Raw genomic sequence first — 22302 nt, 5'->3', positions numbered from 1 at the left:
CACTGAAGGAGGAAAAGAGCTGGAGCTGCGTCCCATGGCCACAGGCAGAAAAACTTCTCCATGCTTTAGGCTAGCCTTGATGATCTGAGGGTCTTGGACTGGGCATGCAGGAGTAAGGAGGCATCGAAAATATCCACGCAGAGGCTTTTAATAACTAATATGTATTCAGGTTTGGGGAGCAAATAGGAAATAGAGAACTGGGATATAGAAGCATTCATTTTCTCTCCCTGTTTTTTCACTAGAATATAAATATATTTTTTTTTGTACTAAGTTTTAAGCACAAGAATGCCAAAGAATTTGTAAATAATATAAATCTTTTTATTTCCAATTAAATCTGCAGGATAGTTTCTTTTAAAAATCTTTTTCCTTTTTCCTTTTTTATGTTTTATTTTTTTTAATGTTGTTGCTTCTGTGCTGTTTCTCTTTGTGCTTTCCCATTGTCCGGGTATAGCAAAGGTAAATACTGCCAGTCACATTGGTGTGAGGCTCTGGTCACAGGCAAGGAACGCGTCAACCTGATCTGGTCTTTGACACCCTGCTCCTTCACGTCCTCAAGGGCACAGCTTGGCAGGTTCTCCAAGTAGAGAGCAAGAGCCACGTTTGCAAGGAGAAGGGGACTGGGGAGGCGGAGAATAGATGCAGTCTCATCCTTTTGATTTGTAGAAAGTGCCTTGAGCCTGCAAGGTATTAGTGTGTGAAATAAGACAGAGGGTTGGGAAATGTCTTCTAAAAGCTTTCCAAAAGTCAGTGTTATTAGCCTCACTTGGGATAATGGCTGTGGTGCTCTAAGCTGTAGTAGGCATGCTGGTTTTGTCATTTTAGCAGCACAATGTAAGCTATTCATCATAAGTAAGTCAAATTCTCCTCTGGTTTCTGCTCTCTGCTCCCTTTGCTGCGTTGCCATGCACGGTGCACTGGCTGCGTTACAGCTGTTCAAGTACAGGTAGTCCCTACCTAGAGCTTTTTGCAATTTAAAGTTGGGACACAGAGGAGGAATGTGGTGCCAAAACTGGTGGGATCTCTAAATGGAGCATTAGCATTGAAGAGTTTGGGGTCATGCTAGGAGCTAGAAGGACACATTTAGGGAAAGGGATTGGATCACTTTGCAGAGCAGATGAAGAGGCAGATGAGTGGCAACAAGCTGCAATAAAATTGAAGAGGGTGGATGTGAAGACAAGGCCAGAGGGCAGGTGAATTTATTGAGGAAAACTGTACAGTTGATGGACAGCAAAGAGAGAAGGAGTGAGGGATTTTCTGCAGGAGGAGATGATCAACAGGCAATAGAAGTGCTATGTCAATCCTATGTAATATTGCTTCATCAGTCCTGTCTAGTGAAATGCTCTTGGGATATGTGCAAAAGGGAAGCAGCAGTAAGTGCTGCTTACACTACTACAACAAGAACTACAACAGTGTTAATTTGCTGAAGGTGGATGAGTATTGGGGTCAAATTCCTCCTTCTAGGCATGCTTCTGTAAATACAGAGTATTTATTTTTCTTCAGTAGGCTCACTGCAGAGTACCCAGAGATAGGCTCTGCCCTGTTGTCTTTTTTTTTTTTTTGTGCATAAATCTTTTTTTGATGTCCACAGGGGTAACAGAGATAACTCGGGGAAGGCATCTGGCAGTCGGCAGAGCAGTATGGAGAATGAATTGAAGTGGACAGACCACCAGAGGCCATGGAGCAGCACAGACTCAGACAGCTCAAATCGAAATTTGAAGCCAGCCATAACAAAGACAGCAAGTTTTGGTGGCATAACCATCCTGACAAGAGGAGATAGCTCATCAAGTAACAAAAGTACCGGCAAACTGTCTAAAACAGGTAGCTAGTACTGTATTGGGTTCACAATACACTTTGTCATGGGTGATAAGTGACTGTACTGAGGATACCAGATATGTGTGTCTATCTATATATATTCTAGTAGCAATAGTAGGTCTACAAACCCTAGGTGAAGTAGGCTTTTCCTGGATTAGAGCATTTGCACAACCTATTCAAACACTATCTGCTATTGTTGTAGCCTCAAAAGGTAGTAGTCCTTTTGAACAGAACAAATTAACAGCACATATTTTACTTTTTTATTAATCTTACTCTTTGTGAATAGGGAAGAATGTTGTATATCTGATGAGAAATCCAAGAAAATTTTGTTGTCAGTGCTAAAATGCAGACCATCTGTACCCCGGAGTACAGCCTCTCCCGATCTGTTGGCCGATGAGCCAATGTGCTGTGGTGGAAGCTCTTGATTCATAGAGGTCCTGCAGCCTCTCCATTTTCTCATTTGTTTCCAATTAAATGAAAGCCGTATTTAAGGGGACTATGAACCTGGAGGGAATTCTGCATTTATTTGCATTAGCTTCATGGGTGCATTAACATATGAGTGAGTCACAGGGTCTGGATCTAAGTAATTTTAAGCCATGCCATTAAGCCACTTTATTTTATTTTATTTTTATTTATTTATTTTATTTTTATTTATTTTATTTTATTTTAGTGTAAAAGTGCATAATAAATAATGAGTCCATCAGATAATTCCATCAATTTGGTTCACTTGATAAATATTGTACAGGGAAAGTGGTAATCAATACTTAGCACTTAGTGCTTTTTCAGCTTGAGAGTGTTTTATGGATAGTACTTAATTTAAACCCAGTTTATCAAACCTAGATTAGTCAGATTTCACTCCTGTTCTCCAAATGGTATGATACCTTTTCTCTGCTTCAGGATGCCCAGGAATGGTGTTTTCAGAATAAATCGAGCAAACCTTTGACTTGGTAACTACATTCTGATCTCAAGATCTCAAACGTAGTCATGGACTTTGGTGCATTTCACAGATGGAAAGTCACCAACTAGTCAGGAACCTTCTCTTTCAAAACCTGCTGCTCATAAAGATGCTGGGAGCTTTCAGAATAGCCTGCTTGTTTCTTAATGCTTTTATTTTACCTTTCTTTTTGAGACCTTAGACAATGGTTTTTTTTTTTTTTTTTTTTTTTTTTTTTTAAATCTTAAAATTCTCCTTCAGTTTTACTCCACTTCTGTATATGTGTAATTCTGTGGAATTAAGACATGAATTTGTCTTTGAATATGATACAGTATAGTTTTGGTTTTTTTTTTACACCTCTAGATTGTTTCTGAGCATAAGCATATGTAACATAGCACAACCACTGTGTATGTAGCTTTGAAAATGTGCTCCCCTGTTTTTGTTTTTAGTCATATAAAGGATGAATAGGCTACACAGTGTAGTCTGAAGTATGCAGTAGACCATGTTTATACTTCCAGGTTTCTTTGTCTCCCATGAAACTTTCGTTGCATCAGAATTTAATTAGTTATGCATGAATTAGGGAGGAGGCAGAGGTTGCTAGTATGCTTTTTCATGTAGTTCACCTTCAGCAGAGAGCAGTTAAAAGTACTTCTCTGAAGCATTGTATTGCAGAAGTGCAGAGCATTTACCACAGTGTCAGGGAAATCCAGTTTGAATTGTTGAGACATCTAGTTGCAAAAGACTAATACTTCTAAATAACCATTTTAGTGTTAAAAACAAACATATTAAAGGGTGCACTTAGGAAGATATATTAAAGGAGACATCTCTGAAACATTCCAATAATTGTAAATGCATCTGCACTCTATAGGCACCAGACCCAAAATTGCTTTCAAATGAAAGCTCTTACATTAAATTTTTAAAACATAAATGATATTAAAATTCCATGTTCTTTGCAGAGAAATTACATATTGTAAGTGGTTTGACTTTTTTAAAGCAAAGATCAGTGTGAAAGCTAGATGAGGCATAGAAAGAGTAAAAAAGAAATTAAATAAAAGGGCCTGGGGGAGAGCAAGGCTGGATGTCAAAACAAAGACACATCTTCGAAGCCAGGACACAAAGTGAAACTGTCAGTCAGCCCGTGGAAAGTCAGAGGAAATAATATCTGAACTGCTATTTCTATCCTTCTCTCTGAAATGTTTTTAAATGACATTAAAACAGAAGCAAATGACTTTTCAAAAAATAATGGAAATATGTCTTGTTAGTGTTCTCTCTTCACTTAAAAAGAAAAAAAAGATGCTGAGTGCATTCATACAGCTGTCAGAGCCTCCATGTGCTATTTGCGTATGTTTTCCAAGAGGTACTTGAGGTACTAAGCAACATTTCATTTTACATGTTTCTGTATTAGATCTTCATTACTCTGTAATCCAGTCATAGGCAACAGTGGACATATGCAACAGTGATAGGCAACAGTGGTCCACAATTACACAGTTAAAGCTTTATCATGGTTTGGGGGTTTTGTTTATTTACAATAGTGATTGAAATGGAATTTCCCAGGTATCATTACAAACACAAGGCACGCTGCTGTGGTAAGGCAGAGCCAAATAGATGCTAATTCTGTCCTAGTTTTCATCTACAGAAAGTACTGGTATATTCTTTGAAGTGCTTTATGATTCATAGTAATGGAATTAAAGCTTTTCTGTCTTAAGCATAATACATATGAAATCTGTCTGAAGTCTGCAGTGGCTCAGAATGTTCTTCATTGGCCAAATAATGGAAAATGACAATTTTGAATGTGAAAGTTATTCTACATCAATGACAGTCATCCAGAAACATTGTCAATTATGTTTCTCGAGCATGGACTTTAAGGGATTTTCATTGATGGCTAACAGCAGCCTTTGAGAATATATATTGCGATGCAATATTAGCAGTGTAGTCTTTCCAGATCATTTCTAATATTGTCACCAGAATTAAATGTTCTGCCCTTAACCTTAACTTTGATAAATCAGTAAATGATTTTACATAGCAGAAATAGAGAAACTGAGCACAGAAGGATGTTTGCCTCCTCTTAGGCAAAGACAGATCAGAGAACATGCTGTTCTCCACAGTAGAGTGTAGCAGCGTCTATTAGTCTTAATTGCGTTCAGCTGTATGGTAATAAAAGTGTTTAACAAAGGAATTATGCTACTTCATTCTTGCAGACTTCACAAAAGGGTCTCTTTGAAATCCATTGTGTGGCTATTATACTGGTTCTGAGTACTATTTTCATGCACCTGTTGATTGTTTAGAAGGCACTGTTCCACTTAAAAGCACAGTTCTTATATTTGAAATAAAGTTTTCTACTTCATTATTTTGCAGCTTAGTAGATACATAGATGTTTTATTTAAGTCACAATTCAGTGCTGAAATGGGGACTTAATAACTTAACAAATCACTACTGGATTGTGTTCCTACAATGTAGGGACATCCTACAAAACCTTGGTTAGTTTAGATTTCCCGTAGGAGTAGTGGACTTCCCAGGGTTGACTAAATGTGTGTAGGTGCAAGTGAAATAGATGTCCCTATGGCTAACAAAGATATATCTCTGCAGCCTCTAACCACACCCATGAAGGGAAAATATAGCTCATAAACCACCATGCTATTTTCTGGCACATTACAATAGCTTTTAATGCACATTATTAGGAGGGAAGACAAGATGTGTTCAAAAGAAACGTGTGCATCTTTATATCTACTTAATTATTGGAAGACATACTGCAATCTTTACTTTCAATACTGCATTATTTAGCTTCTCTTAATGCATTATTTTCCATTAAGTAGAATGCACATCTGTTGGAGTATATTTCTTTACCCCCCCTTTATGAAAAGCTGGATGTCTTCAGATATCAGCTGTGTTGATAGATATCTGTAGGAATCATTAACTTCCTTGGAGTGACTCCAAGTAATTGGAGCCCCAGTCTAATCTCTCCTGTTAGGTGTTCGTTGCTACTCCTGTCAGGTGAAGGCGATTATACTGCAGGCGTTTCATTACATTAACTTTTTTTTTTTAATGAGATATCCTATAAATTATAACTTTGTATATGGGTTTTGAGGAACTGTATTTCTGCTTCTTTATGATTTCCTTTAATCAGGTATTAATCTGATAGATCTCGTAACTCCGAGAGAAGTTGCAGGAGTGCTGCTGTGTGGGCAATAAATCTTGAACCAACTGTTTCAGTCATACACTTCCCACCAACTGACTGTGCTAAAACATCAATCTTAATTTTAGAAGCACAGCTTGCAGAAAATTGTGTTCACGTGAGCACATGCGATTATCATTTAAAAAAAAAAAAAAGGAAACCCCCCAAATATATTGTAATATACAGAAATGCAAGTAACTTATGAAAGTAGCAAACAAATATTTCTAAACAGCACTGTACTGCTCCTGAAAAATTGACCAACTGGAGCAAATATTGGGTAGAACTTGTGTCCAGTTGATAAGAAAGGAAAAACTTATCATGGACTCACAAGATGGGCTGAGCAAAGAGGCTGAAATTCATCAGATACTGAATACTAACCAAAAGAAAATAGAGCAAGCCATGTCACATTGCTCACTAGAGCTTGAATACTGGAAAATGAATGGAACCTTCCTTCTTTCCCCCTAAAATTAAGCTTGTAAGACTTTGTGGTGATTTTTCTATCTCATTCTCTTTCACTGCTCTTTGAACTGCTATATCTGTCAGAACACTTAAATATATTTATATTAATTGGAAATGATGAGAATATGAAGGTGATTGTCAGCTGTGCAGCAGTAAGAAATAGAAGTAGCCATCATTGCATACTGGAAAAAGAGGTTGGGTTGTGTAACGGGGGCAAAAATCTCAATTACTCGAAACTTCTTGCAGAAGTATTTAGTAAGACCTTTCGTAATGTGAATCTGAATAAGGTTAGATAGTTGATTCTTTCATTTGCTACAGTACTGAATGCATTAAGTGGTGATTTCTTATCCAAATTTAGAAACTGTGAAAACAGCTAATCAGAGCTACAAAGACAAGACTAATTGGTGGTAGTTTCCAAACATTAATGTTGGAATTTATTTGGCTTAATATGTCTAGACTTAAAATGATAAGAAGTAAGTTGTAGTGTTGGGAAAATTTAACATAAATTGTAATAATACTGGATAAATGGTGGCAAGAGTGATGAAGTAATAAGATCTGGGATTTTTTAAAAATATTGAGTTAATTGCTAAAATAGTTTTGTGCCTTGTTTTCATTCTTTCAAAATTGCCAACTTGATCTACTGATACAGGATAGAGCAGATTTCTGATATTTTAAGGCAGACATTTCAAAGCTATCATCTTAGGCAACATGTGGTGATAGCTCCAGAGATTGTTCTACTGTTCCTGGCTGCCATTTGATGAGTACATCTGAATTCATTACAGTCCTTTGGCTTTTAACATTCAGAAGCTGGTAAAGATCAATTTGTGATTCTGCCATAAAACCAGCTGAAAGGAAGGGAAAAAATTGAATGTCAGAGCTTCTTTTTTTTTTTTTTTTTTTTTTAACCTAACAGCATTTCTTCAAATAGCACAAAATGGGGGGAGAAGAGTCTCAACTTAGGTTTGATACTACTTATAGGTGTAGAAATAATAACAGGGATGTGGTAGTGATGGGGGCTATGGAATCTCATCCTGAATTTCCAGGTGGCTTTGTAGCCCATAGAATTCAATAGATGACAGAGAAAAGGAGAAAGTAAAGCAAAAACTCCAGCAACGTGAAATGCATGCAGAATTGCTACAGGGGTCCAGGAAAGGACCTGGTAACTGCCATAGGAGGAAAATAAAATTCCAGCAACTGCATTTACATCTGGGAGAAAGATGCCAAATATCACTTGTAGCTTGCTGAGGGAATGACCTCCAAAAGTATCTCTGCAATTAGTACAAATGCTGAAATCTTTAATCATCCAATAAATAGGACTGTCCCTGGAGGAATAATCTCTCCATTTCCAGCCTCAGTCTACACAGAGAGCAAAAATTAACTAAAACATTAAACCAACTTCTTTTGTAAAGATGTTTTTGAAAAAATTGTATTTGTAGAAATAAAAAATATATATATCTGAAATCACTATGACTTTCTTGATTAGATATTGGATATTAGACATTAGATTTAGTGTCCTACCAATGGCAAGTAGTGCACAGCTCATAAAGAGGATTATCTCTGTCATAGCTGCAATACAGAGATGAAGTTTGAAATGTACATTAGCTTTTAAACAACAATCAATAATGATCTGTGGAAAGACACTGTATGTTTTAGATAACGGGATGCCGGTGTGATTTCTTCAGAGGAAACCTGTTTTGCTCTAATTATGTGGAAAAAAATGAATTCCAATATGGATTTGATTGAGAATTGAATCCAAGTAGTTGACTGCTGGGTCCTTCTGTAGCATCCCCATTATGAATGCTGTATTTTGGCCTCGAAGTAAGAAGTTTGATGAAACTGAAGTCTGAATTCTGCCTTTCCTTTTAGTTTATACCTGCAGGAAGACCCTAAGAAGGTTATAAAAAATTTAAGTTGCACAGAAGTAAAATACAAAAAAGTTGCATTTTTTTTCCATCTGGAAAGAAACATCTGTATAAGACATTTACTTTCACACCTCCTATGTATTTGCCTTAACATCCTGCTATTAAGGAGCCATTCATCTGAGCCTTATGTTCTCAGAGATTCTTATCATTTTTACAGGACAGAAATTGCAATCTGATCAAGTAAAATCTCTGAAATTTGGAAATTACATTAAGTTTTAAAAGAACGCAGCTCCCTATCCTCCCAGGCACAAATATATTTTAGCACATTTGATTTAGCTTCATCGATCAGCTTAAATAATCTAGGTGCTGAAAAATCAAAGTTGCAGAAATGTTAGGTAGCTGTGAGTTAATGCCACATGTAGCACAGCTACCATGTTATCTGACTGAGAAAGCAGTTGCTGTTTTTTTCCTTGCAGAAAACATTTTTAGTTTCTATCCCTGTGTTTAGCTTTTATACTTTATGAACCAGTGCCTTTGCATTCTAAATACATACTGAGCAGTCTGTGTTCTGCTTGATAAAATTGTTTACTAGATGCGGAGGAACAGGCTTTGCTGGAGGAAAAAGGGATCTTTTGAATTGTTTAAGTTCATCTGAATACTGAGCTCAGTGGCAAGGGAAAACTCCACTTCTACCAGCTGGGCATAGACTAGTGCTTGCCTTTGCAATATGTGAAGCCTTACCCCTGTGTATGCGATGTGTCTGATGGAGACTTGGGTATCTCATAACTGTGGTTGTGTCTCTCTGTTAGGCTCAGAGTCTTCCAGCAGCGCTGGCTCCTCAGGATCCCTGTCACGAATACATCAGCCTCTCCAAAGTGCACCTCTTGTCCCCGGGGTGACGGCCAGCTCTTCAGGCACCATGTCCTACACTGAGAATGGGATGAGTGGCCAGGTGGCACCCAACAACACCAGCTATATCATTCTTCCACTTGAAGCTGCAGGGATACCGCCTGGCAGTATCCTGCTCAACCCACACACAGGTCAGTCCGATGCTCTCCTGCCTTGTACTGCCCTTCAGTGGTTCTGATGGCATCTAGGGACTCAGCAAATTCCGTGTTTCTAGAGAGATTTTCTGGTGGGAAGTGATAGAAACATAATACTCATGCAGACCCAGGCAGGATTTTCATCTTGTAAAGTCCTGGTGCTCCTTGGCTCTGAATTCTCTGAGATCCCATTAACTTTAGTAGAGGTTGATGCTCTTCCGTATCGAACATGCTGAGATATGGTGCAACTGAATGAAGTCTGATGCTCAAAGTTTTAGAAATTGCGCTTAGCAGTAGAAGAATTTCAAAAGGCTTAGATGCTGCTTTTGAATTAACACTTCAGAGTTGATTTTCTTATATAAGCTATGTGATTAGCAATTGTATTTAAACTGGAAGTTTTGTGATAAGAGAAAGTTGTATTCTCCTCAGTTCTGCATTGGTCTGGTAGTTAGCAGAACTGCAGTGCATAAGCAAGATGCTCACTGTCATCTAAGCACTTTAGAAACCACTCAGCTTGAACCTGAGTGCTTGTTGAAAGTTTAAGGCAATTTGTTACCTCCTTGGTGCAGATGAACCTTAAAAAGGTTCACAGAGGTTGAGACTGTGATGCTTCTTCGGTGTTTTTGCACTATTTCAGTGACCATGACTAGCTGTGCTGTCATCCTTAGCTGAGTTATGCTGGGTTTAAAATAACAAAGCATACAGTGCACTGAATTTTCCATTATGCTGGGAATTGAGAGTTCAACTCCAAAATATTTTTTTTCAAAGTCTTTAATAGAGCATTCAAGAGCTTTTTATTTGAGGATTATTACTTAAAACCAGTATTTTATATATATTACACCTCTCTGTTATGAGATCTTAATGCAAATGTGTAAAGCTGATCTGTGAGTCCACTACTAAAAATATTCTTTTAGTTAGAGTGGAGTCAAGAAAAACTGAAAGTTGCAGTATTTAAGAAAAACATGCTCTCAAAAAACTGTTAAACCAAGCTTTCCTTAGGCATATACAGATAGAAGCATCTGGTGTTGCATAATACCCATCAGTACTGTCACTAGACCAGAGTACCCGGTCTTTCCTCTTAGTTTGCCTCATTGTCTGCAGAAGCATAACCAAGAGCTCCATGTGTGTTGTACGTTTAATATTCAGAGAGGAAGTGGGTTTTGTGCACGTGTGTTGTTGTGTTTTGTGTTTTTTTTTCCAAACCGTAACTTTTGTTTCTGTAGTTAATTTGTAAATATATGCATACTGAAGAAAATGGAGGGAACAAATCCATCTAAGGACTGAAATTCTCAACTTCAATGTATAGCTTTCATGCTGTTACATGTGCTGGAAGTCAGTCTATAATGTAGTGTCTACTGTGTTTTTAAAATGCAGCAAAATACATGCTGCAAATTTGCCACTCCTTGGGCTCAAAATCTTTGCATCTTATTACAGTAACATTACAAAAGAAGCTCTGTAGGGAGGAGACATAGAGATTGCTGGATGCTGTGCTCGACTATCAAAGTGATGGATGCTGTCAGAAACATAGATGAAGAGAAGACAGTTTAAAGAAAAGGGAAAAAAAAGAGCTTTGTTTCCTGTAATGAATAGATTTTCTTTCTTTATGTAATATTATTCTTTAGTTCTTTATTCTCCTCTTGGAGAGTGGTTACTTCCTATCTTCTCTTTTGATCCTAACATTGTGTCCTTTAAAGATCTTTGCTTCCTTTCACACTACATAGACACCGACTGTGCAAGCCCCTAATGGCACCCAGAAATGCTGTCAGACTCCCTTCTCTCATTATACTGCTCAGCTCCTTGTCAGGTGTTAGCAACCATGCTTTCTTTTCCATATCCAGTTTCCTTCGACTCCTCTCCTTGAGTTTAGCCCTCTTCTTCCCAAGATAGAGAAGGTTCTGGCTTGCTTTGGAAAGAGACCATTAATGCAGCTATGTTCTTTTACTTTGCATTTCACCTGCTTCACCAGTCTGTTTTACTCTTTAAAGGATTCCCCTTGACATGTTCTCTGACTTGACCTCTTTGACAGTCTAAGAGCATTTATGTTTCATTCTTACTTCTTCAAATTGACATCACAGTCTTTGTCCTATTAGGGCTACAGTTCATAACTTAAATCTGTCTTCCCTGTTACCATCTGATCTCTCCTTTTCATTTCCTATTACAAAAATTCTTTTTAAAAGGTCTTTTTCTCATCTGTAAAAGCATTGCTGGACTTTTTCTCTTTCAGTCCTGTCATCATTTGCTGATCCCACGTGAAACGTTCTTTATGGTTTCCCTTCAGCATCTGGCACAGGCTTCAGGAGCCTGTTACCCTGCTCACCTAGTCTGGCTTCCAGCAGGCCACTTAGTGCTTTTTGGACTCATTTTCTCCATGAGCCTCTGCCACAGTGTTTTTCCCTTTAGACAGCAGTCTGTGGCATTTTGGTTACAGGTATTTATTCTTTGCAGCTTTGCACCATGTGACGAGCAGGGTCACAGCTGATTCTTAAGGAGAAGATAACCTTTAACTAAACTTCCACTATCTTGTTTTGTGGGACTTGAATATCCCAAACCCATGAGAAGACACCAATTGGAAGTAAATATGTGTTGTTACAGAATCACAGAATCATCTAGGTTGGAAGAGACCTCCAAGATCATCTAATCCAACCTCTGACCTAACACTAACAAGTCCTCCACTAAGCCATACCACTAAACTCTACATGTAAATGTCTTTTAAAGACCTCCAGGGATGGTGACTCAACCACTTCCCTGGGCAGCCCATTCCAATGCCTAACAGCCCTTTCAGTAAAGAAGTTCTTCCTAATATCCAAACTAAACCTCCCCTGGCATAACTTTAGCCCATTCCCCCTCATCCTGTCACCAGGCACGTGGGAGAATAGACCAACCTCCACCTCGCTACAGCCTCCTTTCAGGTATCTATGCTATTCGTAAGTATCGTTGCAGCCTTCCCCAGTCTCCTAAAGTACTTCTGCCACCTGAGACTTCCAAGCTGAGAGAGAGGAAAACAGGACAGGACGTTTCTCTCCATGCTATTTTCACCCAGGGTCTTCATAGCAACAAGCAAGAAACCATCTAATGCACAAAACTGACCTCTGCTTACCTTCTACTTGCTTTGATCGTTACCTTTCTCACTGTGAGCGTGACTTAATCCAGCAAATGTGGAGAGAGAAGGCAAGGTTTCTTTAGCTGGTTCTTCTCATATGGTTCTGACCACAATAAGAGGAAGGAACCAAAAGACAGGGGCTGATGAATAGACGGAATAGGCAGAGGCACTAATTCTACCAGAGGTGATATAAAAACCAGAAGTTTGTCATTTCACTATTACTGAGTCACCAGATTCCTCCAGACCTCCCATTTTGTCTGAAATATTCCTACTTCAGGTAGGTACATTGTTATCGCTTTGTGGTTTAAATTCATCATTTCTAATGTAAACATATAATTCCTTTGATTTATGAATTTATAAGTTATATATTTGTCTTCACTTCTATAAAGTGAAGACAAACTAAGGTCACAAATACATGTTGCCTACAGAGGAAAACCAAAAAGAAATGTTTTTCCTCTGTAAGGCAATGACTTTGATAAATGTTTTTTTTTAATAGATGTTAATTTTGCAGGACTGCTCTTTCCCCAGCTAAAATATCTGAAGCAGAGTTCAGCAACTTATATGTTATGTATGTACCAACTTCTGCCCTTAGTGGAAATGTATGTAAAAAGATTTTCACAGACATCTTAAGTATTTCTTCCCTGATAACTTCCAGGGCTGTCTCCTGTAATTACTTAGGATACAAGTCTCAAGAGAATAGCACTGTTACAGTGTTGTCAGTACTATAACAGTGTGTAAATAAATTAGTAACAAGGTCTTTTTTTTACTTCTATGTATATGAAGTACAGTGTGTCAAGAGTAGCTGTATACATTTAGCTACTGTTGTGCAGCAATAAAATGTACGTGAAAATCCTCTGGCTCCAGTGTTTGTTCCAGAGTTCAGTTTTAATATTAACTGATTCATCATTGAATGACTTCAAGTAATCATAGCACCTGAATCATCTTATTGTCATGGCAACCTTTTACTCACTTTTTGGAAATTAGTACTGCCAAAACAAAAATCTGTTATCTGAACAAAAATCTGTTATCTGTTATCCTTGCCTGAAAAAAAATAAAAACAAAAAGATGGCCAATACTGTAATGAGGCATTGAGAGTAACTAGAACTTTACTGTTGTAGTAGGTCAGTTAGTAATCACTTACACAAGCTTCTGGACTTTCACACAGAAAATGGAGCATTTTAAAAAGTGTTCAGCACTTTTTGGTGTTGTTTTGTTTCAGGTCAACCATTTGTAAATCCTGATGGGACGCCTGCAATATACAATCCTCCCAGCAGCCAGCAGACAATGAGGAGCCAGATGGTGGGACAGTCTCAGCAGCAGCCTTCATCCCAGCAGCCTCAGCAGGTTCAACAGCCACAGCAGCAAATGGCAAGTCACCTTGTCACACAGGTAGGTGTGGAGGCCATTGGAAAAAGAAGTGAAGCTCCCAAAGGATATGAAGAATGACAGAAGGATTAGGGTAGGGAAGGATGCAGCTAGAAAAAATATCTTCTTTTCTTTTGAGATAAATGGGGCCCGTGATATATGTATTCGACATGGATGAAACAGCTGGAGTAGGAGAATTCCTTTAAAAATTCCGTCTAAAGGATGGTTTCATTTTGAAAAGGACCATTAAGCTGGTTGGAATATGTCTACATAGTCTTTAAATTTATTTTGGAAAAATTGCCATGTACGTGAAAGTTGAAGCATTCAATTTCAGACTAGTTCAATCTGTAGTTCTGTACAAATTGTGAAGTTGAGTGAAGTTATGGGAGCTCAGATCTATATTGACTCTTTGCCGGACAACTTTCCATGGCTTGGAAAATAAAAGTGTGTATTAATGGTTTCTCCTTTGTAATGTTTAATTACTCTCCCCATTTTCTCTATTTTTACTGGTGTGTAGGTTTATACTATATTAATAGTAAAACTCTTGGGTAAATTTGCTCCCTAATGCTAGTAGACCATTAGCAGTACTGCGTAAAATTTTACAGTACTATTCTCATTATTCATTTCTGCTCTCTCGATAAGAGAGTTGTGGCATGCAACGTAGGTAGAGGTTACAAGAATATTTACACAGACCAAACAGGCATGGAGATTTTCATTACCACCATGCCTGAGGTAGGGTATTGACCACTGTTTCTTAGCAGCAATGTCTGTCAAGCTGAGGGCAGAACTAGAATCCATTAGTGATAGCGTGAGAGGGGAAGGAGGAGAATTTGAACAGCAACTTTTCAAAGTTTACCACTTTGTGGATCTTTAAGGATCCTTGAGAGCTCTGTGCACGCTTGGCGGCTCTGGCCATTCACACTTCTACAGATTTCTCCTGATGTGATGTGAACTGCCACGAACTTTTTCCTCTCCCTTTCAGCAGCAGTGGGGTTGAGTTAAAAATTCAGGGACAACTTGGGGCCCTGAAAACTCTTCCTTTTCAAGTTATATCAGGGCTGGGCTGTAGGTAGCCTTCTTTCCAAGCACCCCTGCCCCAACAGAAAGACCCACGATCTTCTGTCTGTGCACCATTCTCTGGCTACAACCCCACTCCTACCTGGAACTCTGGAGCTACAGCAGTAGTGGGGAACAGCAGCATAGTTTAGGCACAGTGCCATGGTGCTTCAACTCCTTGGCCCCTGGATGGCTGTGGCACATGGCCAGCCATAGCCAAGCATGGGCAGCTGCCTTTCAGTCTGATTCAAACTTAATTTTGTGGATTGTGTGCCTAGCATGAACTAGCATGAACAAACATGAACTGCAAAGCAAGCAGAGGGAACTATTCCAGCAAGAATCCTATATTCTACTTGCTCCCAGAGCAACCAAAATCTACAGGGCTTTTTGTGTTATAATTTGGCACAGTTTCATCCCAGCTTATCCTGTGAGACAATGTTTAAATTCAGTGAAGTGCTCCGATTTTACTGGGTTTGGACTAATGCTTGTGGTTTTTGTCTTGATTTGGTCTCAGCGGTTTTAGAAGAAGGAGGTGGTAGCAAACCTGTGTAAGATTCAAGTTAAACGATAGATTAAAATAAAAGGAATAGTAAAGCTATTCCAAGGCAATAATGCTGTAGAAAATTGTTCTTTTGCTTAGATAAAATGTGATTTGAGCTGACAGACCTCTCTCTTGTTAATTCACAACTTGTTTTTCTCTTTCTAGCTACTGTGTTCTGCCAAAGCAGCTTTCTGATCAGTATTACTTTGCCTATAGCACACTCAGAGTTAAATCAGTCATTATCGGCAAAATCCACGTGTATACTTACACTGTGTTGCTCTTCTATTTTATCTCAGTAAATTAAATGTAGAATCGTAATTTTGGCTTTGCTTCACATCAGTAATAAGAGAGTGTAGCTGTGGCTTTATTTACTCTAACAGCCATCAAATATAAGAAAATAAGCAGAAATTTGTAATAAAGAATTTTTTGTGAAAAGCCAAATCGAGGACTAAAATCCCAGTACCTGACCTCTTGTACTGTACTGGTGATTAGTCACCTGCATTTTCAGAGCTGTGTTTGAGAAAGACCTTTGTAATCAGTAACAGAGTTTGTTGTTGCCGTTCTCTAAGTGGGTTGTATTTATTGTCTTTTGCTGTGTTTATTTTGCAGCCTGTTCAGGCAATGCAGCCATCTTCTCAGTCAGTGCAATATCCAGCAGTTTCTTATCCTCCCCAGCATCTCCTGCCAATCTCTCCAACGCAGCAGTTTTCCGTGGTACTAAAGACTTTTGTATTTTCCTTTACTTGAAGTTGTGTGTGTGTGCATGAGTGTGCTTGAGAGCCTCAAGGGCTTGATACTGCAAGGGGCTTCCCAAAATGAGACCCCCATCTCAATCCCTTTTAGCCTTAACACTTTTGATACTGACAAGCATTTTGTAAGAGTGTACCCACTGATTCTAGTTATCCAGCCTGGACAATGAAGTTAGGAGAGGGTTCTCTACCTGGTTAGTGGAACCTCCAGAAAATATTCTGTTGTGCCTGTGTTAGGAGCCTGTCTTTCCCCACTTTGTCAAGGGAGCTTAAATTGCTAGCTTGAGTATTTGAGATTTGGATATTTTATGTCCACAAAGACAGGAGACGAGACCTCTAGGACATCAGTATACTAAAACTGCTGCCTGGATTTATTCCCTGATCATACCAGAGCACTTGGAAAATAGGATATTGGTGAGCCAGCTGCAAAAGGTGTGATACTATCATGTATCATGACAAAGCACTAATGGCTCATATATAATAAAAATAAATAGAGTACACTTTTGGAGTCTGAATCTGGCTTGGTGCTTATAAGACTAAGTTTACATGGTTGTAAAATGAAGCTGATATTTTAAGAGGTGCTACAAATTTTTTTGTTTTTCTTTTCTGTTATTCTCTTTCATGCTGGTAATATTGTTTAAGGCTGATTTTTTCCAAGGTAGAGTTGTCACCTAGTTATAATATAGGATGGAAACAAAGCCGAACAGATCCCTGCAGCTGGAATAGTATTATTAATTCCTGGTAGATGAACAGTAAAAGACAAGAAAAAAAAGACCACTGCTGAATGGAAGTTGGATATCTCAGTGCTAGTTCCCGTGAAAAGTATCCTGCAGGCATCTCAGGTTGTTCTAAGTGGTAGTAATACCTCGGCCGATAGTTTTAGCAGCTAACTTAATAGTGAAACTTCACCTTCTTTCTGAAATTGTTTTCATAAATGCTGAATTAGTGTCCTTAATATCCATTACATTGTACATACAGTGTGTTAAATTGTAGAGTTTTGAAGCTCTTGGTCTCTATTGTGCAAATCCAGAGGCATTCCAGGTTCAGTAAAGTTTCTCATTGAATTTGTTTGCAATCATTTGCCATCCAGGCAGTCAATGTACTAAGTTTTTAAAGAAACAACTTCAAATAGACGACTTATGTGCCTGAATATGAATGTAAGGTGACGCTAAATTTAATAGCGATCGTTTCTTTTGTCACCTGAAGTTCTGGCTAAGAGTGTTTAAAATGTTTGCACATGTTATCTGCTTGCAGACTGGAAGGGTGAGTCTCTGTGTAGCAAGTGCTTGTTGCAGTGCTCTCCGCAGAGACCCTTTTTTCTATTTTGAAGTTTCCCGTCATAAGTATATTGTGTGGAATGGTTTTGGAGAGCGAAACACCATAGGGATGTCAACACAATCAAAGAGGCTCCATTTAAAAATAGATTGGGTGTTTTAAGTAAAAATAATTTTTGTATTGCTTATTCCCTGTTCCTGAGGAGGAAATAAAGAAGGGACCGTAGTCTGCATATTAGCACACACTGTAGTTTTATGATGGATTTATTACTATATAGAATACATTTTAATGTTGGATATTTAAGTCTTGTAGTATGGGCACAAATGAAGATGCATAGAGCCACATTTGTAAGTCTTTGACCTTCATAAAATAAACTTGAGAGTTGATTTTGTATGGATATTTTTGCAAGACTGAACAGATACTGTCTAGAATCCTTGTGTCATTACCAGCATGTAATGAGACTTAGGTCCATTGACTTAATTTGGTATGTTCATCCTACCATAGATTTTTCCCCCTCTCTAGTCAAATAAAATACTTGTTTCTTTTCAACGCTGAATAAAAAGTCTTGAAATAGTAACTGAAGGCTTAGCTTTTTTTTACCTTCTCTGTGTTTGCAACCTTGGATTTTTTCAAAACAGTCCAAAAAGGAAAAGTTCTGCACCTGAATCCTACTGAATTCCTCTTGGGATCATTTTGAAACACAGGTGAAATTACCAGCATGTCTTTGGCTGAGGAATTCTGTGTGGAGGAGGTATTCATCATAAAGTTATTCTTGTGCCCTTTATACAGAAAATGTCGTCTTCTGAATGCTGTAAAGTTCACTGTCATTTAGGGGGAAAAAAAGGGAGCGGGAAGGGTAAAAGCCAAAATAATTGGCTTTTGTGCTAATCACCTTGCAGCCCAGAAGTCTTTGTCAAAGCATTTATAGTCATTTTCATTTTAATTGCCTTCATTTTTTGTTCATGCAAAGTTTGGCACTTACTTGAGCTGAGCAATTCGTTTTCCCTTCATGCTCTGTTTGAATCTATTTTGTTTTGCTAATTTGCATAAGTGTCTACCACAGATATCATGTCTACACCATTTTCTACTGGCTTTTGCCCTGCAGCGAGATGACATGACAACACAGTTTAACCAGATGAGCTTAAGTCGTCAATCATCAGGAGACAACCCTGAATCACCTTCTGGCCCTGTCTACCCGTCACCTATCTTACAGCAGCCTGCCCAGCAGACGGGTTACATTATGGCTTCCCCAACTCAACTTCCCCCAGGAGGCTTTACAGGTTCAGGTCCACCAGTGTCTCAGCAAGTGCTGCAGCCACCACCGCCGCCCCAAGGCTTTGTGCAACAGCCACCACCACCTGCTCAGGTAGGCAAAACCTTTGCGTCCCTCTATTGCCAGTTTGGCATGATGCTCTTTGTAACATCAGAAAAAGAATATAAAATATATTCTCCAAGTTCTTGATTTTTTTTTAATTTTATTTTTCTTGGTAAAAGTTTAGCAGATTTTTAGGCAACAGGAAACTTGCAAAGCTTCTATCATTTCCTGGGTTTCAGCAATTCATTCCCTATCCCCAAACAAGTTTCTGAACATACGTTTATACTCCAGGACACATCTGCACATGAATATGGAGGAAGAGAGTGAGTAAATATCTGTAGTCCCTTTTCCCTGTATATGTACCAAAAGAGCAACATACACATCAGCCCAGGTAGTCGTTAATCATATTTAATTGACTTGAACATGTGAGATGTCACAGATCAATAATTTTTACTGTCTTCCTGAAGACTGATTATGTTTTACTGTTCACTACCAAACATCTCTACTTGTCTCCTGGGTACCTTTACAGAATATTGAAAGTGATTGCTGTCGAGAAGTAAAATGCACAGATGAATTTCTGGCCCATTTTTCAGGGCATACACTTTAAAAAGCTAAATTTCTTATCCAATTATGGATAACTTCATGTAAACTTTACTTTAAAATGCTACTAATACTATGTATCCTATTTTCATTTTATCCCTTTGAAGAAGGTATTTTAAAAATAAAGTATAAAAGCTCAACATTTCTTTTAATGTCAAAGTAATGAAGAATTCATGCTGTTATAATGCTTTAAGTGGGCTGGAGATCTAGCACCTTGCTAATTAACAATAGAAGAAATCAGAGGAATACTGGATGCTCGCATCCGTTAGAGGACTGTGGCATCCATTGTTTCTGAAGTTAGAAATTATACACCCCTTTTTCTGAGAGAAGGATTATGGAAAAATAATATTAAGGAGCTGAAATTCAAAATAATGTTATGATTTTTTAAATGGAAAATAATGCTAATAAAAGGTTTCAGCGTTGACCAAATGTAGGGGTTTTCTGTTTGTTTGTTTTAATTTTGGGAGGAAAAAATGACTTGAAGAGCAGAATCCCATGATGCATCCCTCTCCCTGTTCAGATTGTTTTCTAAGTGACTGAGTAGTTGCTGTCCAGCATTCTCTCCCCACATCTAACCCCTGCTGCCCTCAGTGTTTTCAAGCATCATTTAAGCAAGCCTCACAACACTTCTAGTGAACCAGATCAATGCGAGCACCTCCATTTTACAAGCTGCCACTGCAACAGGGGCAAAGCGGTACGTTTCACAGCCCTGCAAGCTGGGGGCTTTGCTGTAGGAGCTGAGGGGATGGCAACCGTCACACTGCCTGGTGTGTTGAGGACCCTGCTATGGGGCTGCATGCCTCCACCTCTCCCATCTCAGGGGAGACCAAAAATGTAGGACACTCTGGGGTGTCTACCTAGACCCCCTTCAGTTGACTTCGGTGCTTTTCTGAGCTTACGTCACAGAGTTGCTGGCTGTGCAGTGGTCATCTGGGGGTTGAGTGGTGTGGCTTCCCCTTTGTGATCTGTAGCTCGGAGCAGGGTTTTTACTCCGACTAGCTTAGCGTCACTTTGTGAAGCTGTTTTCTGTTATTAAACTTGTTCTGTTGTTCCTGGTGAGACAGAGAAACTTCTTCAGAGGACAAGTGAAGAGGAGGTGACTTCTCATATATAGGTTGCTGTAGGACCAGTAGTATACTACCAGTATGTCTTAATTGCTGCTGTGTCTCTGTCCATATCACTTATGTGCTACATACAGGGGCTTTCCTCTTACATCATAATAAACTGGAGAGTTACTGAGGGGTGGAAAAAAAGAATCTTCTGGGTTTGCAGCAACTTTAGTTACTTCCTCAGGGAACAGTTTTTCTTCGGGGTGGGGTAGAAAGGTGCAAAATTCAGAGCTGTCAGCTTCCTCGGCATTTGTTGCATGTGCACACCTTTCATTTCCAAGTTGTCACTGTCCCAAAAATCCCATCTTGTCCTTGTCTTGTTCAAATATGTCTGTGGAAGAGGGTGTGGGGGGGTCAGTCCCCGCTGGCCATGTTCACATACTGTGAAAGTACGGTGGCCTTGGTCTGCTGGAGAGGGAAATGGGGCAGCAGCTTTTTGGCATCAGCATACACAGATGGAAGATTATGATCTAGAATATGGGATGGTGGTTTCAGTGCTACTCATAGCACAAATTGGGGATCTCTCTTACAGGAAGCTAACTGAAGACTTGGGAAATAGTAGTTCCTCTGTTCTGACTGCCTGTACCAGCTTTACCAGTTCAACTTACTGGGCAAGGCAGCTAGACCATAATGCCCTCCCCTGCCCATGGCAAAACTTCTCTGTGGTACTGGTTACTGCCAATCTGAATCCCCTGTTACTCTTCTGGATTTAGATGCGATACTAGGCTGGTTTCAGATGCCAAAGCAGGTAGTCTGAGGAAGGCTTAAAACCAGAAAAGCAATAAAGATAGCAATGCCCGCAAAACACTGTGATGCATTAATAAATGCAAAGTAATCAATGTAAAAGAACTTCTATATCTTAAATGTTCCTATTGAATTTATACCAGTGAAAGAGAGGCTAGACTCTAATGGCTAATTAGTTCCCATAAATGCATTGCTGATAAGGTTCTAGTAGATTGGCTGTGGGGCCATCTATGCTGTTGGAAGATAGGAGAGCAATGAAAATTTGTGTAGAAGTCCTGTACACAGTATGAACTTTTCCTTTGGGAGCTGAAAAATGGAGTAAGAAAAGCTCTCCAAGCCTTCAAACCCAAAGGTACTACGTTAAATTATTAGCTTTTGTATTAAAATTCAATTAAATATGTCTCTACAGCTGCTCTCCAAGTTGATGTATCAAAGTAGCAACAGACTGAGTTTGGAAGGGCATGCCTAAGAAGTGGTGAGAGGACCTCTTACGCTTCTTTTGCCACTTTAGCTGTTCCACAGCTTAACAACAGTCATGATTTAATAACCTGAAAATAGTGTTCTGTATTTGTTCAGCTAATTGGGAAGAAAAAAGGACAAAACACCTTTGCCTGGGTTTTCTGAAAGGGACTTTGAGCAGCAAATTCCCTTGTTTGCTTTCTGTATCGCAGATAGGGAACAACTTTCTCAGTTTTCTTCTCTTTTTGATATTTCCTCAGTAGCACTTATGGGCTCAAGCACTTCAGTAAAGGTCCACAACAGTTTTTGACAGCATTCTCTCATTGGTGCTTGTCACTGCTCAGCATTTGGTGCTTATAGTTTCTGCCTCTGCAAATGAAGAAATGGGAAAACGGCAAGTACTATGACAATGAGGAGGCGGCATATACTCATTTAAAACTTATCTCCACTTCTGACTCACTCTTTATGAAAGTTTATGAAAGGGCAAAATGATGTCCAGAAATGAGATGGCATGAATTCTTGGAGAGGCTGGGAGAAGTAATACATGTTGAGGGATTTTTCACCTGAATTAACTATGTGTCATTACTTTGAGATGGCTCTTTGCAGAACTCCCCTCCTAGAGAATCCATAGGTATCGTAAGACAAAATCCTTATTCATAGCATGTCTCCTGTAGAAAACATGAAAAAAGGTTGGGGTGTCAATTTGG

At 38.9% G+C, this 22302-nt stretch overlaps 1 protein-coding gene across 17 annotated transcripts in view; it reads left to right on the top strand.

The window, feature by feature from the left end:
• Positions 1-22302, top strand: part of ARPP21 (cAMP regulated phosphoprotein 21) — a 142188-nt gene that overhangs the window by 77194 nt on the left and 42692 nt on the right. For 9 of the 17 annotated variants that reach the window (XM_040548321.1, XM_040548333.1, XM_040548327.1 and 6 more), the window contains 5 exons: positions 1589-1821; positions 9049-9279; positions 13602-13771; positions 15954-16058; positions 18474-18734. In XM_040548321.1, coding sequence (XP_040404255.1) covers positions 1589-1821; positions 9049-9279; positions 13602-13771; positions 15954-16058; positions 18474-18734 — 1000 coding nt within the window. The remainder of the gene's footprint in view (positions 1-1588; positions 1822-9048; positions 9280-13601; positions 13772-15953; positions 16059-18473; positions 18735-22302) is intronic. The other 8 variants (XM_040548329.1, XM_040548326.1, XM_040548324.1 and 5 more) reach the window with 3 other exon arrangements.

The sequence above is a fragment of the Cygnus olor genome, chromosome 2 (genome assembly GCF_009769625.2).
Source record: "Cygnus olor isolate bCygOlo1 chromosome 2, bCygOlo1.pri.v2, whole genome shotgun sequence".
Lineage (NCBI taxonomy): Eukaryota > Metazoa > Chordata > Aves > Anseriformes > Anatidae > Cygnus > Cygnus olor.
The sequence above is the reverse complement of the archived record's forward strand: the minus strand, read 5'-3'. Positions and strand labels throughout refer to the sequence as shown.